The sequence below is a fragment of the Echinops telfairi genome, unplaced genomic scaffold (assembly GCF_000313985.2).
Source record: "Echinops telfairi isolate 266 unplaced genomic scaffold, ASM31398v2 ScPeMD7_3;HRSCAF=10, whole genome shotgun sequence".
Classification (NCBI taxonomy): Eukaryota; Metazoa; Chordata; class Mammalia; order Afrosoricida; family Tenrecidae; genus Echinops; species Echinops telfairi.
Genome location: NW_022103899.1, coordinates 36,214,546 through 36,234,975, shown reverse-complemented (window position 1 = coordinate 36,234,975; position 20,430 = coordinate 36,214,546). Strand labels below are relative to the sequence as shown.

At 40.4% G+C, this 20,430-nt stretch overlaps 1 protein-coding gene across 1 annotated transcript in view; it reads left to right on the top strand.

The window, feature by feature from the left end:
* The first annotated feature begins 9,651 nt into the window (after positions 1-9,651).
* The window catches only part of MYL1 (myosin light chain 1), a 22,206-nt gene continuing 11,427 nt past the window's right edge, over positions 9,652-20,430 (top strand). Inside the window, exon 1 of the mRNA XM_004701583.4 lies at positions 9,652-9,771. Within this exon, the coding sequence (XP_004701640.1) occupies positions 9,652-9,771 (120 nt within the window). The remainder of the gene's footprint in view (positions 9,772-20,430) is intronic.

The following is a 20,430-nucleotide window of genomic DNA, read 5'->3' as shown; positions in this document are numbered from 1 at the left end:
CCGTGGTATTTTCAACAGCCTCCGATGTGCATATTGGATGTGAGAGTTGGATGTTGAATAAGGAAGACCAAAGAAGAACTGATGCATTTGCGAGCAATACCAAGTACTAGGGACTGTTGGACAAACCAATCTGTCCTCGAAGAAGTACAGCCAGAATGCCCCTTACGAATGAGGAGGTGAGACTTGGTCTCACATGCTCTGGGTATATTATAAGGAAAGATCAGTCCCTGGAGAAGGATATTATCTGAGTGTTATCATAATGCTATACTCTTTATCTTGTTTGTTGATTGTTCTAAGCCACATAGATGAATTCAGCTCCATGCTTGAGAACACTTAAGAACCATAACATTGGGAAATAATGATGTGTTTCAAAAAGCAAAAATGCTATAAATTTGTAGTTAAACTATATCAGCCTTTGCTCCTTCCCATTCCTCTCAGTTTTCATTGAAGTTCTCTGAAAATAACAGGGTTGTTAATGATCACAGAGCTAGTCAGTAATATACTAGCTCTCTCTAGTCAATATTTGAATATAAGGATCATTCAACCACTCACTGCTTCCTTTAGCTTTGAGGTTGGGATTTATAAACCAGCTACATGATCATTCTCTGAGTCAATCACAAATGCAGTGATGATTCCTGATGGGGCAGATTACGATTAGTCTACTGTGAAGTCTAATGAATGCTACTCATTACAACTTGGGAGATTCAGAAGCACGAATTCTACTTTTTACTTAATTTGTTCAGGAGAAAAATCAATAAGCAGATGTTATTTCCCTATAGATCTTATCCACCAATGTGGATTGTGACTTGTAGAGCTCAGAGTAGGAAATCTATGTCTGGGTATAGGAGAGCTCTAGTAAGCAAAGTATGTGACATCTGGCTGTTCAACTTGGTTTAAGTTAAAGGGAGGCGTGTACATTGTGGTGTGGAAGGATGGGAAACCCATCTACTTTCAGGGCTTGTCACTGGAAAGTTTTCTTGCATTTATCATGCACACATGAACTGAAGGTGAGGGGAATTTCATGAGCTATGTATAATTCTTTGTGTTGGTTTTTAAGATTATTTATTTTATTATTTATTATATAAACAAAGCTCTGTGAGAGAAGAATGAATAGAGAATACAGACAAACAGAAAAGAAATCCATTCATTATTCTACTGCTCAGAGAGAATTCTTATAAATATATTGGCACTTGTGCGCACATACAGGTGCATCACAAATCATAAATGCATCACACATCTAAGTGAGTAATAAATACCTGTAGATGCCATATTAACCCCCAAATGGCTATGGAGTCCATGTTACCTCCTTGCAGCCCTGCACGGGGTTTCTGAAGCTGTGATCTTCATGGGTGCACGCAGCTTCATCTTTCGCCGACAGAGTGGCTGAGGGGCGTCAGCTGCCAACTTTGCGGTTTGTAGTCCAATGCCTATAACCCACAGGGAAAAGTTATATTAGGAAAAAAGTGATCACAACTGGGAAAAAAGGCATTTCATATTCAGAGCTTCAAAAGCTCACAATTATAATTCTTTGTCTTGAGTAATGTAGAAGGCCTTGTGACAATAGATTCCACAATGCTTCCCTTGGTGTCTGTGTTACGAGATACAGTCCAGGCCGTTCCGACTCAGAGTGACCCCATGCACAACCAGTGCCATCATCACAAGTGTGGCTCTCTTCAAACCCATCATCGCGGCCACTATTTCAGTCTGTCTTGTCTGTGGTCTTCCCCTTTTCTGCTGCCTCTCTATTTCGCCACGCATGATGTCCTTTTCCAGGGACTGGTCTTTTCTAATAACATGCCTAAAGCACACGAGACAAAAACTTTCCATCCCTGCTTGTACAGAGCATTCTGACCATCCTTCTTCCAAGAGAGATCTGTTTGTTCTTTTGTCAGTCCTTGGTACTTCCAATATTCTTCTCAAGTACCATAATTCAAAGAATTTCCTTCTTTTGAAGGTTTTTGAAGAAGTCAGCTTTTACCAAAGAGAATCATGCTACAGCCGCGTTCTGTCTGCTTTGTAAATTTACCCCTTTTAATTTTTCAAAGTTGCTTTAATATTGCTTTCATATAAATAGCAACTTATTATATGTGACAACTCCTCTGAAAATGTGTTGTGCACATCTGCTCGCTTGACCTAGACACCGCGTCCGCTCATTATTCAGCTTTCCTTCCTCAATTACGCTTTCCTTCAGGAGACCTTGCGGATGCCCACCAGTCAATCTCGTCAACTACACATTCTCATAGCTCCATTGACATACCCTTTGTATCAAGTGAAATTTCACGTTTTTGTGTGACAATTTACCAATGTTTCTTTCCCCCACCAGACTATGACTCGCTGCCATAGGGTCCTTTCACTTCATAGTGACCCTGAGGGACAGCGCTGCCCCTGTGGGCTTCAGACTGGAACTCTTTAGGGAAATAGAAAGAGTCCTACTTTTGCTCACAAGTATATCTGTGGTGCCCAGGATGCTTCATGGGGCGCCATTGTTAGGGGCCTTCAGGCTGGTTCTGATTCACACTGACTCTAGGCACAACAGAACACAGTACTGCAGGCGCTGCACGCTCTGCGAAATGCTGGCTGCAAGCCTTGCTCTTTGTCACCAGCCCTATTGTACTCTACCAAGCACTGCTCCCTCCTTTGACCTTCATGACTCTTCGTCCAGCTTTCAAATAAGTATGAACCAATTGAAAATGCCATACCATGGGCCAGGTTCACCCTATGCCTCAAAGTGATATCTTTGCATTTTAATACTTTAAAGAGATCTTTTATAGCAGATTTGTCCACTATCAAAAAACTCAAACTCACGGTCATCAAGCTGATGCCAACTCATAGAGATCCTGTAGGACAGGGTAGGACTGCCTCTGTGGATTTCTGAAATCTGTAACTCTTTCCAGGAGTAAAAAGCCTCATCTTTCTCCAGCTGAATACCTGGGAGTTTTGAACTGCTGACCTTGCAATTAGCAGCCCAACACGTAACCACAATGCCACAAGGGCAATGGGTCATTTGGTTTTTTGACTGCTGCTTCCATCAGCATTGGTTATGGATCCAAGGAAAAGGAAAGCCCTGACAACTCCAATCTTTTCTTCATTTATCACAATATTGATTATTGATCCAGTTATGAGGATTTTTGTTTTCTTTATATTGATGTTTAATACACAATGAAGGTGGTATTCTTTAAGTCCTCTTCACTTAGCTACAGCTCAGGGAGAGGGGTGCTTCTGATCAGAGCACACAGGAGCAAATGAAGAGGAAGAGTGGAACAAGAGCAAATGAAGAGTGGAACACATCCTGGCCCACCAAATCCCAAGGACGATATTCCTGCTCAGAGCAGCCATTGCATAGCGAGGACCATAGGGCCAGCCCTACCATGAGACACTATATCTCTCACTGACCCATAGTGCTATGGGGGGCAACACTGGAGACACAGTTTAGTAATTGTGCCTGATCTGACCCCAGCACACCGGGTCAAAATGCTAAGGGCATGCAACAGAGCAGCAAGGGGAGCAAAGCAATGAAGTCTTGGAGGATACCAAAAATAGACGTTGGTGCCAGGGCGTGGCACCCCATCAGACTCCACCATAAATACTCCCAAAGGTCAACAAACAGACCTGGAACTATTTATAGGTTTTTCTTTTTTGGGGGGGTTTGCTGGTTGTGTTTTTTTGCTGTTGCTTTGTTTTCTTTTGTTGCTTTGTTTTGCTCTGTTTTGTGTTTGTGCTTACTATTGTCTCTGCATGTCTAGCTAGATAAGATAGGCAGGATAAATGATCCAGAGGAGAAAAAAATGGGACCAATAGTTCCAGGGGGTACACAGCTGAGGGGGAGATGGGGGAAAGGAAGTGGGTGTTAACAAACCCAGGGACAAGGGAACAACAAGTGATTTAAAATCGATGGTGAGGAGGTTATAGAATGTCTGGTAGGGCTTGATCAAGGGCAATGTAACCGAGAGGAATTACTGAAACCCAAATGAAGGCCGAACATGATAGTGGGACAAGAGGAAAGTCAAAGGAATAAAGTAAAGAACTAGGAAGCAAAAGGCATTTATAGAGGTCTAAATACAGGCATGTACATATGTAAATATATTTATATAATGATATATAGTTCCCTATATAATGATAGGGAAATAGATCTATGTACATATATTTATATGTTAAGTATTAAGGTAGCAGATGAACATTGAGCCTCTACTCTAGTACTCCCTCAATGCAAGAACACTTTGTTCTAATAACCTGGCAATCCTTGATGCTCACCTTCCCAACATGATCGCTGAAGACAAAATGGGTGCATAAGCAAATGTGGTGAAGAAAGCTGATGATGCCCAGCTATCAAGGGATATAGCATCTAGGGTCTTAAAGGCTTGAAGATAAACAAGCAGCCATCTAGCCGAGAAGCAACAAATTCCACATAAAAGAAGCGCACCAACCTGTGTGATCATGAGGTGTTGATGAGATCGGGTATTAGGCATCAAAGAGCCAGAACAACAAAAAAATCATATCAATATGAATGGGGTGGAAGTGTGGAGTGGAGACCCAAAGCCCATTTATAGACAATTGGACATGCCCTTACGGAAAGGTCACATGGAAGAGACCAGACAGTCAGGTTTCATTATAGCACCGTTGAAACATAAAACTTTCCTCTAGCTATTAAATGCCTCCATGAATGTTGATTATGAATGCAAGTAAAATAAAACCCGGGGACAACTTCAATCTTTTCTACATTTATCAAGATATCGTCAATTAGTATAGTAGTGAAAATGTTCCTTTTCTCTACGTCGTGTTGGAACCCATAGTGAAGGGTAGTTTTCTATCTTTATCAGTAAGTGCTTCATGTTCTCTTGAATATCAGCAACAACAACAAAAAGCTATGTCACCTGCAGTGGTTAATTATGTTATTCCAGGTTAAGGACCAGCGATGTGAAAGGGAAAGCCAAGCTACCATCCTTTCTGGAGAAGGACATCATGCTTGCTAAGCAGAGGAGCAGTGAAAAGAGGGAGGCCCACGGCAAGATGGATTGGCACCGTGGCTGCAACAAGGGGCTCCAACCTAAGAACCCTTGGGAGGATGGTGCAGGACCAGGCAGTGTTTTGTTCTGTTGTGCACTGGGTCTCTCTGAGTCGGGACCAAGTCAATGGCACCTAACAACAACAACAACGACAATCTTTTCTCAAGCTCAACATTTCCAAACAGAAGACAAGTAGTTTATCTTAGCCAAGAGAAGCTTAAAACCAGTTATCATGGTCAAAGAAACAGATTCCTGGGTGGCAAAGGCTGGCCACATGTGGTAAAAGAAAGAAAAGGAAGCTAGAGGTAGCATAGGGAGGGTGACCTTTAATAATGACTTTGAACCTTCTCTGCCATTGTCTCACACTTTTGTAAGCACCTAAAAATCTTATAGAGCAAATGGTACAGTTAAGCGTGAAGAACGCTCAAAGGAGCTGGCCACCAAGTGTACCAGCTGTCACCAAGAACAGGAATCCTCAGCTGTTGCCCTTGTTTCCCCTTCGAAGCATGTCTTGTCATATAGCCCTATAAAAAGGAGCAGTCAAGGGAGAAGTTTCATCTTGATGCTGATTAGGATATTAAGTTACCCAAGATGGTAGTCTCAGAAAACCTCAAAATCCCTTTTCTCCTCCACATGTAAATTCTGTTTAACTGACAAAGCCTAACTTAATGGCATATACATTGTGACTAACTTATTTCAAAAAAAATAATACATGAACCAAGTGGTGAACGTGTGTGTCTGTGATCTACCTGACAAAATAAAATACTCAGGAATCAGTAGGAAAGAAGTGTTACACCATTTTCTTTGATGTTTCAGAGCATTTTACTTCTAAAAATGTGTCTACCTTTTAAATATACTCTTATTTAAAAACACTTTTAGATTTACAGAAAAGTTGAGAAAAAGTAGAGAATCTCCTAGTACATGGCATTCATTTTCCTCCATTGATATTGTCTTAACATTATTAAGACACTTTTATCACAAACAATAAGTCAATATTGATGCATTAGTATTTGCTGAAACCCATACTTTATCCATACCAATTAAATTTAATTTTACCTAATTTTTTTAGAAACACAAATGGATTCATGGTTTAAGTACTGGGTTCCTAACCATTAGGGCAGCAATTCCAACCCACCAGCCACTCTGAGGGGGAAGAAACAGGCTTTCTATGCCTGTAAAGACTTACAGCCATGGTTCTCAACCTTCCTGATGCCACGACCCTTTAATGCAGTTCCTCATGTTGTGGTGACCCAACCATAAAATTACTTTTGTTTTGGGGTTTTTTTTCATAAAATTATTTTTGCTGCTACTTCATCACTCTCATTTTGCTACTGTTATGAATTAGGCAACCCCTATGAAAGGGTCATTCGCACCCCCAAAGGGGTCGTGACCCACTGGTTGAGAACAGCTGATTTATAGTCTCAGACCCCAATGGTGCAGCTCAACTCTGCAAGGTTGCTGTGGGTCAGGTTGGCTCAGTAGCAGTGGGTGTGGCTTAGAAGGCCCTTTTAAAATTCCAGGACCCCATCCAGAACCTGATGCTGTATGTAGTCCCGTGTCTCTTGAGATTTTCTAAATTATAATCGTTTCTCAGACCTTTTTATTTTTTAAAGCCTTTTCCATTTCAATGTCAAGATGATGTTGAGGATGGTATGAAATATTAGGTGCTGAGACAGTCAGTATTTATCAGATATTTTGTGGAATGCCCTGGTTTGGGTCTGACTAGTGTTCTATTCATGAGACACCTGTCAAGCGCTACCTCAGCCACATTATCAAAGTGACATGCTATTCTGATAGCTTGTTTGATATATTGTAGTGAAAATAGCACTTCACCTCTGTGGTTTCCATGCTTAAAGTAGAAAATTTTATATAGACTTGTCCCTCTCTAAGGATGCATAGTAGACCAGAGGGTTTTAGATATATAATGAGATTGCAGACAAGAAAGGTTTATATATATAGTGAGATCAGTCCATTTCTCCACTGCTATGCAATAACAAGTCCCACTTTATATTTTGAGGTGTTTGAGATTTGAAGATCAAATTATTAATTTGTAGTGGCATTTTTAATTTAAAATGTACTTTCAGCCCATGAATTAGTAAACCACACAGTGAATTTGTAGATTAGAAAAGCAATATTTTCTATTGCTCTAATCTATTTTCTAAATACAAAATCCACTGCTATTGAGTCAACTCCAATTCTTTGCCACCATGTTGGACAAAGCAGAATTGCTTCATCAGGTTTCTCAGCCTGTAGATCTTCATGGGAAGAGACAGCCTCACCTTCCTCCCACAGAGCAGCAGCTGGGTTTCAACCGCTGATCCTACACTTAATAGTCCCGTGATTAGCCCGCTTGTATACATATCAGAGATTTGGTACAGAAATCCCTTCAAATCTATAGCCAGCTAATAGGTGATGTAGCTTTATAAGTCCTGAGAGGAAAAAATGGTCTAAATATGAGAGAGACCAAAATATTTTTGCTCAGAACCTGTAAAGCTCCATTGCCTGTTCATCTGTTATGGATGTGAAGGAATTTCTGTGCATAGGAAAAATGTGAACAGGGACTGTGGATTAAAGGGAAAGCTTCACTGAGAGTCGACAATTCACTGTTTTGTAACTCTATTCTAATTATGACACTGTGACATTCTTAAGTAAAATATGTCCAGATTCTCCTGTAAGTAATTAATATCAACAGCTCTTTGGACATGATGAATCCGTGGCAGTATGAGAGGAGGAGCTAATCCTGAACATATGAAGCCATGGAACCATGTGTGTGCGTGTTTTTACATGAAGATCCCTGGGGGCATAGTGAGCTAAGCATTGGGCTCCCAACTCTAAGGTCAGTGGTTCAGATCTCTCAGCTGCTTCTCCCGAAAAAGGTGAGGCTGTCTCCTTAGGTAAAGATGTACAGTCTCTTTTTTTAACATTTTATTGGGGCTCGTACAACTCTTATCAAAATCCATCCATCCATCCATTGTGTCAAGCATATTTGTACATTTGTCACCCTCCTCATTCTCAAAACATTTGCTTTCTACTTGAGCCCTTGGTAAGGATTTACAGTCTTATAAAGAGTCTCTTTGGCAGTGATTGGGTAGATGTGTACATTTATATATTATATGTGTGTGTAGTATGTATTGCTCACATGTATGCATGTAATACCTACTACTTGATGGCTTACCAATTAATAAATCATACTTACTGTCGACTTGGTTCTGAGTTTTGGCAGCTCCATGTGTGTCTGGGGAGGACTGGGCTCCATGGGGCTATCATGACTGAATCTGGGGAGGTCGGTCCCCAGGACTCTCTTCTAAGTGCCTCACAGTGGCCTAGAATGGCTGGCCTATTACTTCGTAACCAAGTGCTTAACTATTGGTACCACCCAGGAGCCATGACCAATTAGTACCTAGGTCCTAATTAAAGGTCTCATGGGTTTTTAAAAAAAGTAAGCATGAGTCGTGTACTAATTGGAACCACATGCCTCACCTCCAGTGACAGAATTTGCCACATTGGAAAAATTCCATGTTATCTTAGACCCATGAATATGAGAGTCTAGCTTTGCAAACAGAGGAAGCCAAGGTCAGAAAAGGAATAAGCCTCAGGTTACTCACAGACACTTGTACAGTATTGAAAATAAAAGTCCTTTTCTTCCTTCCTTTCTTATGTTAAACTCCGCCCACTTACATGCCTTGAAAGTTTATCTTGTCCCACTAGTTTGCATAAAAGATTTAGGTGAGAAAGAAGTCCTTAGACTTTATGTCATTTAGAAAGTAGAATGAGCAAGTATTTACTTCAAGAACTATTATGCCACGAGACAAATCGTTTTCCAATAGGTTAAGTTGTGCTGTCATTTTCATCCCGGTTCATGTTTGTCTTGAAATTACAGGAACACATTAGTTTATAGGAGTTAGTGTTTCATCACATTTGCTCCGTATAGAGTTCACGGCACACGGGAGAGAATGAGAGAGGGGAAGAGAGTGAGCAAGATTATGCTCCCTAGAAGGGAAATCACTCTCAGACTCGGTGGGTTTTCCTTATTGGTCTGCTTTTTTTTATTTTTAAACACCAGCACCTCTTGGCTGCCCATCATTTCCTTGCAAATCATGGCAAGGGCGTGGGCGCATCACCAGAGGAGCGGGGCGAACGCTGGTGATGCTCGCTGCCAAATACCAAGTTGAAATTGAACCCTTCGGTAAAGTTTCTTAGGCATGGGGCACAAAAGATTTACAACTTCAGCAGAACTGTAATTCTACCAAGAAAACGCATCAGTTAAGCCCCTGTCATGAAAGGATCTGACACTGGCTTTGTCATCTTTCTCCTCTCTGCAGGGAGGTGGAGGAAGGAGAAAAAGAAAAAGCCAGGGGAGTTTAAAAAAATTGATGAGGCTCTGACCCTTTAGATTCCATTTATAGTCTGAGCCGGAATGCCAGCCCCCTTGCCTAGAGAACTGTCCAATCCAGCCGCTTGTGTCAAGATTCTGTTAGGCACTAAGTGAAGTATATATGCATGCTCTTATACCATTTATCACCCTGGGTCCACCTTCAAGACGCTGGGCTGTGGATCAAGTGCACCGCCACTCCTCTTCCAAGGATCATTGTGACAGGTTCTCTTGGAGAAGCACCTTCTCTGTTGTCCCCTAGTCCTTTTGCACAAAATGGCCCCAAAGAAGGACGTGAAGAAGCCTGCAGCCGCTGCCCCAGCACCTGCTCCTGCACCTGCCCCTGCACCTGCCCCCGTCAAAAAGGAAGAAAAAATTGACCTCTCTGCTATTAAGGTAACTACGTGGATGAATTGTTTGGTCACTGAAACGCCTCTCAACAGCAAAGAACTCTAGGAACTTGCAAGGGGGGTATGTTCTCCACGGAGAGAAAACAGTACCCCTGTGCTAGGTGCACTGCTGGATTGGGGGAGGGGAAAAAAGCACCTCTAACATATGATTCCAGTGAAAATAGTATGAGAATGTACTGGATGTGGGGACCTCTGCTGACTCGTTTTATCTTTGCTTTCTATTTTCCCTAAATTGTCAAAGGGAAAAGTAAGAAGAAATTCTTTTTAAGTGCAATGTGTATAGGTGTTAAAGGAGTTGCACTTGTAGATTGAAGTCGTGATGGGTTTTTGGTTAACCATAAAAAGAAACCTTATGTGGAAACGGAATGACTTCATTTGACACGATTTCAAAAGGAAAATTGAACTCTCCTTGCTTCCAGAAGTTTAGAAACAGATGATGATCCAGTTGTCATGACTGTCTTTTCTTTGACAGCTGTTCTACTTCATCTGCAAAAGAGAAGATTAGTGAAATTCAAGCCAATTCCCTCCAGCTTTGCCTAATAAAATTTCATACACCATGACATGGGTTCTCAGGGCAGAAAATTATGCGCTTAAGGATTTCAGTGACTATAACTGTCATCTTGTTTATTTACCTACAATATCTAATTCTGAATTTGTGAGCTACTGCCAAATGAAACTAACTGGAAACCCCTGTAAAACGTGTTGGGTAGATAGACGGCTTTTAGCTTGTGTCCTTGAGCATGCGCATGCTCATATTGAACTAAAGAGAGCGTGATAGTGTTGTGTCACCACTTTGCTGTGATCTAAGTTCCCCGCTGTCAAAAGCTCATCTGTTTCTGGGTAAAATGACAGCATGGATGTGCCTGTCACCTCTCTTCGATGTGGTCCCACAAGTGTGCACCTTCTCCTCATCCACGGGCCTCTGATTGGTCCAAATGTCAGCGTGAAAACCTGGGTCTAAGGACCTTACCTAATATGGAGAGCTGAAGGGGCAAGTGCCTGTGAGGCCATCTTTTCACTCAGGCCAGAAATCTGAATATGGTCAGCAATGTTTACTTGCGGCGATGATGGGGACCTATAAGCAAACATTTCGTTGACTTTATTAGTATAATCGTTGATTGTTTTAAGGTCCTTAAAGTAAATGCTGAATTTGGTCACCCTTAGATGTGCATGATGAAGTGAATTACATTTGTATTTTTCATAGCATTCCCTTTAAGTACGAAATGTTATGTCTCGGTGTCAGGGAAGTAGATCACCACAGACATCGAATTTGCAGGTACCTGAAACCATAGTTGAAGAAATTGGAAAGATCGTGCTCTAACATTGGTTTTCAAGTATTCTGAATGACTGTTTAGGAAGAAGCATGCACGCAGGATCGTCTAAGGAATGCTTTCAGTATTTCCTTGAGGAGGGAAAGATGTGGTAGTTCCTGATAAGGGACATAAATCAAAAATAAATAAGTGGATCTTGAGGAAATTGACCTTTATCTTTCCTTCATGGGGCCTATTTCTAAAGGAAAAGAATATCACATAATTGAAACTAATATATTTTTGTAAAAGAACCATACTGCTCCTAATGATTTGCATTCATTTAGGTGAGACCAGTACATCTTTATGGTATTTTAGCGGAGCCAAAAATGTGCTGCAACGGAACATTTTATAAAAGTTAATTTCAACCTAGTAAGAAGGCTAATTGAAATGTATTTTAAAACATTCCATATTATGATGCTTTTAATCACTTAAAACTGTCTCGAGATATATTATCTCATACAAGCTCTGCACTTTTTTAAGCAGAGAGAAAAATGAACTTTAAGGAAATTAATAGAGCTGTTATATATGTTCATTACAGTTCTGGAAACTCCATAAAGAACAAAACTTAATTGGATTGTAAACGTTCTGTCATAAATTATATCTGATTGGAAATCTAAGGGTCTTTTACACTTGGAGTAATACCAAAACTTAAATGTGCCATCCTTGTGTGGTAGTATGATTAGAGCAATAGTTAATTAGGACATTCTGTTCTAATGCCCTTCTCACATGGATTTTCCTAAGCATTCTTCTCAAGGAGACCTGGTGACTGCATGGGCCATGCATTGGGCTGCTAACCCCCAGGTCAGCAGTTCAAAACCACCAGCTGCTCCACACTAGAGACTTGCTACTCCTGTAAATACTATAGTCTGGGAAGCCCGAGGGATGGTTCTACCCTGTTCTACAGGGTTGCAAAGTGATGGAATCAACTCAATGGCAATGAGTTTATTCTTTCAAACATAAGTATTGTGGATATTTCAATAATGAAAGGTACTGTCTTGGGTGGTTCTAAGCACACTATCTTTTTTTTTTTCTTTTTTCTTTTTTCTCTTTTTTAACATTTTATTAGGGGCTCATACAACTGTTATCCCAATCCATACACACATCAATTGTGTAAAGCACATTTGTACATCGTTTCTCAAAACATTTTCTCTCCATTTAAACCCCCGACATTAGGTCCTCATTTTTCCCCTCCCTCCCCGCTCCCCCCTCCCGCATGAGCCCTTGATAGTTTATAAATGGGTATTTTGTCATATCTTGCCCTGTCCGACCTCTCCCTTCATCCACTTTTTGGTTGTCTGTCCCCCAGGGAGGAGGTCACACACAGTTCCATGTAATCGGTTCCCTCTTTCCTACCCATTCTCCCTTTACCCTCCCTGTTTTGCCACTCACACCACTAGTCCTATAGGGCTCATCCGTCCTGGATTCCCTGTATTTTCAGTTCCTATCTGTACCAGTGTACCTCCTCTGGTCTAGCCAGTCTTGCAAGATCGAATTCGAGTCATGGTAGTGGGAGCGGGGAGGAAACCTTTAGGAACTAGAGGAAGGTTGTATTTCTCATCATTGTTACATCGCACCCTGACTGGCTCATCTCCTCCCCGAGACCCCTCTGCAAGGGGATCTCCAGTGTTAAGCACACTATCTTAAAGCAACACACACACACAAATTTCTGACAGAATCTAGTACGGGAATTAAAAGTCACCATAAATACAATTATAGGTGTAAATGAAAGATATAAAATTTCTTGTCTCAAATGTAACTCAGGTAAGTAACTAAATAAGTAATCAGATGATGATGAGCCTAGATTTTTAAAGGATCTTCACTGTGTCAATGACAGTGCTGCATGCTGCATGCCTCTGCTGGCATGCCATCATTGCTGAGGGTGATGGGCCTTCAGTGTATTTCTCAGTGTGTTGCTTCCGTTGTAATCCTTGCTACAATCACTACGCAATCAGGTCACCCCTCATACTGCAGGTGACATTACAGAAAGTGGTAAAGGTACAAAATGCATTGACAGAAACTTGACCCAGTCACAAATCTCGCATTTGGGATTGAATTTTTCAATGAAATGCATGGAATGGCAACTTAGTGTTCCTAAGTACACCTACTCACTACTGGACACTCAGAAGAGAAAAATTGTGGGATACAGTATACGTTGTGACACCTGACTTGATTTGGTCCAGGATCGCTTGTATTAAGCGATGGAGTGAAGATCTAACCTAGCAGATCAAATCCAGAATCAAGTGTGCTAACCAATATGCTAAGCCACCTCTTCTGTATTAAAATGTTATTTCTAGGAATGTGTAAAGGTGCCCTTCTTTATTTTTAACTGTGCTACGTGGGTAGTATGGCTCTTAGGTTCCCCTGCACATCCCCATGCAACCAGAAGAGGGGGTGACAAGCACACAACAGAGCCAGTTCACGGAGTCTTCTGAAATCCTCAGGAATCGGTTCTCCAGTTTAGAGATTCTATAATTTATTGCTTGCAGTTTGAAGGTCCTTGTTTACAAGAGGCAGAATATAAGGACCGAGAAAGACTCCTGGTCCCTTTGCTCCAGTTCCTTGACTTCAGAGCTGTAAACGGGATGGAGCATGATGTTAAAAAAAGATGTGTTGGTAGGCAAATGTACAAGATGAAAGTTCAATAGTAATCAGCAGAGTAGATACCCTGGTGTCACAATGGCTAAATCCTTTGGCTGTAAGTGACATGTGAGTAGTCCCAACTCAAGGGAGAACATGGGGCAGTCTGCTTCTACGGGTCTCAAAGAGCCAAATTTGGCTTCATGATCATAGGAAACAGACCAGAGATAGGAGGGTGGGGTAAAGGAGAGTCCTACTTCGGAAGCATTGAATCTCTGTTAAAGGAAATGGGTCAATCTGATGGCTGTACAACATGATGAACAGAATTAATGTCACTGAACTATACATGTGAAAAATGCTAAAATGGCAAATGTCTAATTATATCTATGTGTATATACATTCACCACAATCAAAAGAAGCTTTGAATATAAGGAAACAGTAAATTTTAAAATAATTTTGGTGTAATTAAATACACCGACATCAAGCTTAATCTTTACATTTCAATGTGTAATCTCTATTTTGTTTGCAAAATGAATAGTGTGATATAAACTGGAAATCTCAACCAATCATCCACTGGAGTGATATATAGACGAATAATGTCACTTGGTTAAAAGTATCATCTTAACTAGTGTAATGAACTAGGAAAAGAGCATTATGTAATCAATATTGCATTAGAAGAAATAGTTGTAGATATTCATATGTTCTAAGTTTTTCACACATAATTTTAAAGTTTATTGTTTGTATTCTGCTCCCTCAACATTACAAATTAATTTTAATACAACTTGAGTGTCAGACATTTTCCATATGAATATAGCCTGAGGAACAAATAACATTTACTTAAGACTATTTCTAGTTATTGGTATGAGGTTTCCTCTATCAAATATCTGTACTGTAGAACAGGTGGAGTGAAGCGAAAAGATATTAAAGGGCATTCAGTAACTTTCTCTAGAGTTATATCACGCATTTTATTATACACAACTGAATGATGTCCATGCAAAACGCAATTCATTTTGGAAAGGAACAGATATGTCCCCCAACTAATAACACAGGACCCTTTTCATTTTAAAGAGAATAAAGTCTTTGCAAGACGAGGCACCCACAAAGTGCCAGTGCCAAATTTAGCCTCCGACCTTTGAAAGCTGCAAATGAACCCCTGGCAAGTTGTCTTCAGAAGTTGCTGCATGATTCCCCGGTACTCAGCACCATCTGACTCATGGGAATTGTGGGAAGGGTTATATTTAGTCTGCTGATCCTACACTTTCTTCTGCTCCTCTTCATGCTGAAATGGTTTTTCTGTGAAAACGGGATCTCTTTTTTTTTTTTTTGAAAACAGGATCTTGAACAGTTTGTTTCTACATCGACTTCTGTAATTTCTTTTTCATCCCAATCAGAATTTGGAGGGCAAAAGTACAATTAAAAAGTTATCAATGACTTCAAGTATACTAGTTAAATTTAAAATTATACTAGTTATACATTATACAGTGAGCTGAAGTCAGAAAAGGAAATGTTCCCTGAAAATGAAAAACGTATCTCAATTAATTTTATATTTTCATTTTCTTTCTTTTTTTAAATCATTTTATTGGGGGCTCATACAACTCTTATCACAATCCAGACATACATCATGGTGTCAAGCACTTTTGTACATTTGTTTCCCTCATCATTCTCAAAACATTTGCTTTCCACTTGAGCCCTTGGTATCAGTTTATATTTTAATTTTCGCTGGAGTGAGCAAAGTGCTGTGTACCTGGCTGCTCAGAAGGAGATTACCTCCGTGCAGAAATTGTGCCATTGATCTGGAATAGTGCCAGGCAACTGTGCTTCACTCTGGGCGGCAGAAGTTAGGGCAGGTCCACCCCCGACCTAGGTATGCGTCATCAGGAACAAAGTTCCTACTCTACTTCTCACAGTTTACAGCTAGGAATGTTCATCAGACACCTGGAAGAAAGGCAATGGACAAAAGAGAGACACAACCATCCATCGTGCGCTGTCCTGCGGTGACTTCATGTCGTTTGATGGTGGAAGCTGTGATGCTCTCATGGCAACAACCAGCGGAGCTAGCCAGCGGGGACAGCTTTCAGTCCTTGAGGACTAAGACCGATGAGGAAGGCAAGCTTGGAAGTCTGCTTCCAAAATGAACCAGAGAAAATCCTCACAATATAATATTGTCCCCTAAAGCATCCGGAGATAAGCCTCCTAAATTGGAAGGTCCTACCCAAAAACGAACTCAAACATACCGATGATTCTGAAGTTGGTTCCAGACCAGTGACATTTTGTTCTGTTTCGTGCAAGGACACTGTGTTGGGGTCAACTGGGGGCAAGTGATAGCGACGAAGGAGTGAAGGAAGGGTTCTTTTAAGAAGGGGTTTCAGCAGGGCTTTGGAAAATCCAAGATTAAGTCAAAAAGTATGGCTACAAGATCATGGAAACTTTATTAAATGGAAGTATCAAAATGTGAAGCTCTTCTTTCCCCACATTTCCTCTTTGGAAATGTCTACATGTCTGAAGGCAATGTTTCCCTTGCTCTGACCGTTCCCGGAGAATTTTTCGATCTTAGATACACACCCCATCAACATGACAGTCTTGGCCTCCTTGAAGGGATTCCCAGGACATGCTTATTAAATGTCCTGGGAGTTTGAGGAACAGAGAGAAGTCTGAGGGGCCGATTAGGTCTTTAGGGTGGATGAAGTAAGGTGTTCCCAGAACATTCTCTTAGGATTTCCCTTCGGTGCAACTTTCCTAGACTTTTCCCTCACCGATCCTATTTTCAATATTCTTAGAACGCTTCATGATATGTACCCATGATTTTTCTGTGCACTTCAAGGAAATCTACCAAGATCATCCCCCTGGAGTCCCCCAAACAGTTGTCATAACCTCCTGGCGTCAGCTCGCTGCCACCTACTAACTGAAGAGATATGTTGAAGCATGTTTTGTTTGGAATAAACCCAGGCATAAACCAGAACCCTAGTAGCAATATTTTCACTATCTTGAGATTTAATTTCTAAGAGGCAGAGAAGAGAGGAGAGCATTGCAGACAGAAGAGACTTTCTAATCTGTAAAGCAAACCAAATCATGACACAGCAAACAAAATGCAAAATCAGTTGAGCTTTACTAGAGCCACACCATGCCTTTGTTCAGAACGCAAACTAGCTCAACTTTCTATCATCCAAGGAAGAGATGCCTGGGGGAAATTTTGTTGTTTAAAAAGTTGTATCTGGGATAAATAGCATTTTGAAATTAGTCTATGAGCACAGAATCTGGGTCCGCTAACTTTTAAACTACAGTGTCTTCTTTAGAATGCTCTTTCTACTGTTACCAATGATTTGCTTAAGTGATAACTTTGATCACTGAAGGCAGGGATGCTATCGAAAAGTGTAGTGAATAAATCAAGGAGTCCTGGTATCCAAATGAACAGCATCTGGAGTCTGAAGGCTTGACTTAATGTAAGCATCCATCTACGAGGCATCAGCTACGTCCACTAAGAAGGAGTACACCAGTCAGTGTGATCCAAGGATTATATGTATTACATTCCAAAATCAGAGGAAGAAATTTTATCAGAGCTTAAAATACCTCACAACCAGTTTACAGAAGGCTATGGATAATGGTAAAAACCCAAATTCCATTTACAGCAGCCCCATGGGGATTAAGCTCCATTGAATTCCCTGCACTCATTCACCAGAGATGTGAATACTCTTGTCCTCAGGCAGAATGAGTTGAAAAGCAGATTATAGTTAGGTAGATATAGTTAGGTTAAATTTTTGCATATTATTTGCTTTCCCATTTTTAATTTGTTCTAGTTTCTATTACCTTCGGCTTTCACTTGGATCGAGGTTTATCTGTGTTTTGTTTTGCTGTCATTTTCGGGGTTTTTGGTATGACTTTATTTACATGAAATCCAGAATAAGTCAATCTATTGAGACAGTAACCAAAATAATAGTTCCTTAGGGTTATGGTAGATGGGTTAGGGGTAATAAGGACCTAATAATGATGGGTATAAGAATAAAGAAAATGTTCTAAAATAGATTGTGGTGATTATTGTATAACTCCTTTTAATATAATTAAACCATGGATTTGTTAATTATATGTCAATGAAACCATTCAGAATGTTTACTTCGATCCTCAGTAGGTACCAAAACAATCTAAATTTTTATTTTGTATGTATTAAATATAATTAAATGGAGAAAGACTAGCATGAAATAGTTTGACAAGAGGCTACAAATTACAATTTAATAATGATGGTACATCATTATTAACAATAATGATGAATAATACTAAAGTGATTAGGAATATTCAAACCATAAATATAACTTTGAAAATGATATCCCTGAGGATTCAACATATTTTGTACAAATTGATAATTGTATATACATCTACAAAAGTATGACTGTCTTTTGAAAAATAATAAAAATAGGCATTGTATCCAGTAGTGGAACGTTGAAGGGTTTGTTTTCTATTATTTAATATTTACTAGCTCTCCTGAGCAAGGAGCCTGGGAGCATAGTGGTTAGTCATTAGGATGCTAACCACAAGGTGGGCAGTTTGAAACCACCAGCCGCTCCACTGGAGAAAGATGAGGTTTCCTACACCTGTAAAGAGTGGCAGTCTCAGAAACCCACGGGGCAGTTTGATCCTTCCCTACCGGGACGCTGTGAGTCGGGATTGACTCGATTGCAGTGAGTTGATTTTTTTTTCTGTTTAATTGTGACTCTCCTGAAAACATCAAAGTGAAACTTGAATCACCTATGTCTGTTGCTGAAGCCTGCTGGTGTAGTGTTGGGCTGTTCAACACAAGGGTGGCTGGTTCAAACCCAGCAGCTGCTTTGTAGGGGGAAGCAGAGGCCTTCTGCTCTCCTAAAGATTTACAGTCTCAGAAACCCACAGGGACCCTTCTACTGTGCTTATAGGTGGGAATCATCCATGAGTGGGAATCAATTTGATGGCTGTGAGTTTGGGTTTGGGTGTAGGCTTATTGAGAACTCTTATATAGGACTAGTTTTAAAAGTTCATGAAAATATTTAATTATCTGTGCATTCCATTTTTCCATGAATTTTTTGAAGTATCCCTCATCTCTACTAATCCTCAATAATAAGCATAGCTAATTCATCTTAAACAATTATACATGTAAAAGACTTAAAAGAACATAAAGAAAATACATTCTGATCTAATGGGTTTGATTTATATCTCAAAAATTATGAGACTCCAATTATATAATTATCAAATGTTTCAAATTTCCACCCGTGTTCCTACCATCCATTTCCCCCTTATGTTCAAAGCATTTAAGTTGTTCTATTAACCCTCATTTCCTAATAATATCTCACAAAGTCCATCTACGTATGAAGATGTGTTCATCTCAGTACTGCTAACTTGAAAACATTTGGCTCCTATTTTGAGATACAAGACCCTATGACATTCTTTTCACTACTTGCAAATTTTGTTCCACAAAAAGTGACAGATAGGTCTTTAAATGTGGAAAGTATACATCTGCCCTGACACAAATGGTTCAATATGGGAAACTTAACCAAAAGGTAGATGTTCTAACCCACCCAGAGGTGCCTCAGAAGACAGGCCTGATGCGCTGCTTTTGAAAAGTCAGTTTTGAAAACCCTATGGTTCTAGTCTGAGCAGATGGGATTGTCCGATGTCCCAATCGACTGACTCCACAGCCACTAACAAATACAACAATGGACGAAGCCTCCGTGGTTTGTATGACCAACACCCATAAAACATCTGCTGAAGCAGAATATCAGAGGATATTCATGTCCAATATCCTCTGAGCCAGTGAGCTTTTCTAAAGCTGTAGAAGCTTTATTATCTAAATTTTGGTGGCCATCCTAGGTCTGATCTTTTCCAACAATACTTTGGGGAGGAAATTGCTCCCTATTCTCAGGTAAGTTACCATGAAATCTCCTTGTCAACCAATCACTCGTGCAGTTGCTGTGACGTTGACTCCGACTGACTATGGTCTCCCATGTGTCACAGTAGAACTGTGCTCCATCGGCGTTTCAGTGGCTGAGTTTTCTGCAGCAGATTGACAGGCCTTTCTTCTCAGGCACCCCTGAGTGGAACTGAATCTCCAACCTTTTGGTTAGTGACCCAGCATGTTAATGATTTGCACTACCTACAGACTCTGATGAGTCAGATACTTCCTAAACTATAATATGCAATTATCCTTTCCACAGCCCCTGACCTTGAATTCTTTAAGATCCCTCGACTAGAGTTGCTACTACATATAATGGAATCGTCCATGATTTTCTCCAGATCATAAGGTTGTGGAAATTTTAGCAGATTCTCCGGAGTCAAGCCATTACATGATTGAAAAGGTAGAAAACAAGAACCAGTAAGAGCATTCTAGTAAGAACTATCAGCTCTCCTGCCTATTAGATTCTAATAGGCAGGAGAGCTAATCATTAGCTCTAATGACTAGAGCTACAGAAATTAGGAAACTAAGACTGGCAGCCACCATAGTGGTAACAGGAACAAAAGAATAAACCCACTGATAATGTCAAGAAATTGAGAAAGTGTGGTGGGAAAAGGTGTTCAAACCCATTCCCTGCTGGGATCAACTGTATTATTTCTGAAAAAACAACGCGCAAGAAATGAGTCTTTAATAGAGTTCAAGAACAGGCCCAACTGTAATGTGATGATCCCAGAACAGAATGACATATGAGGTCTTTTCAAGTCATCTGAACCTTGGCATAGAGGGCAGGACTCTAGAGGAGGTCCCTTCTAACGCAGCTGCCATTTAAAACCCCAAAGCAGTT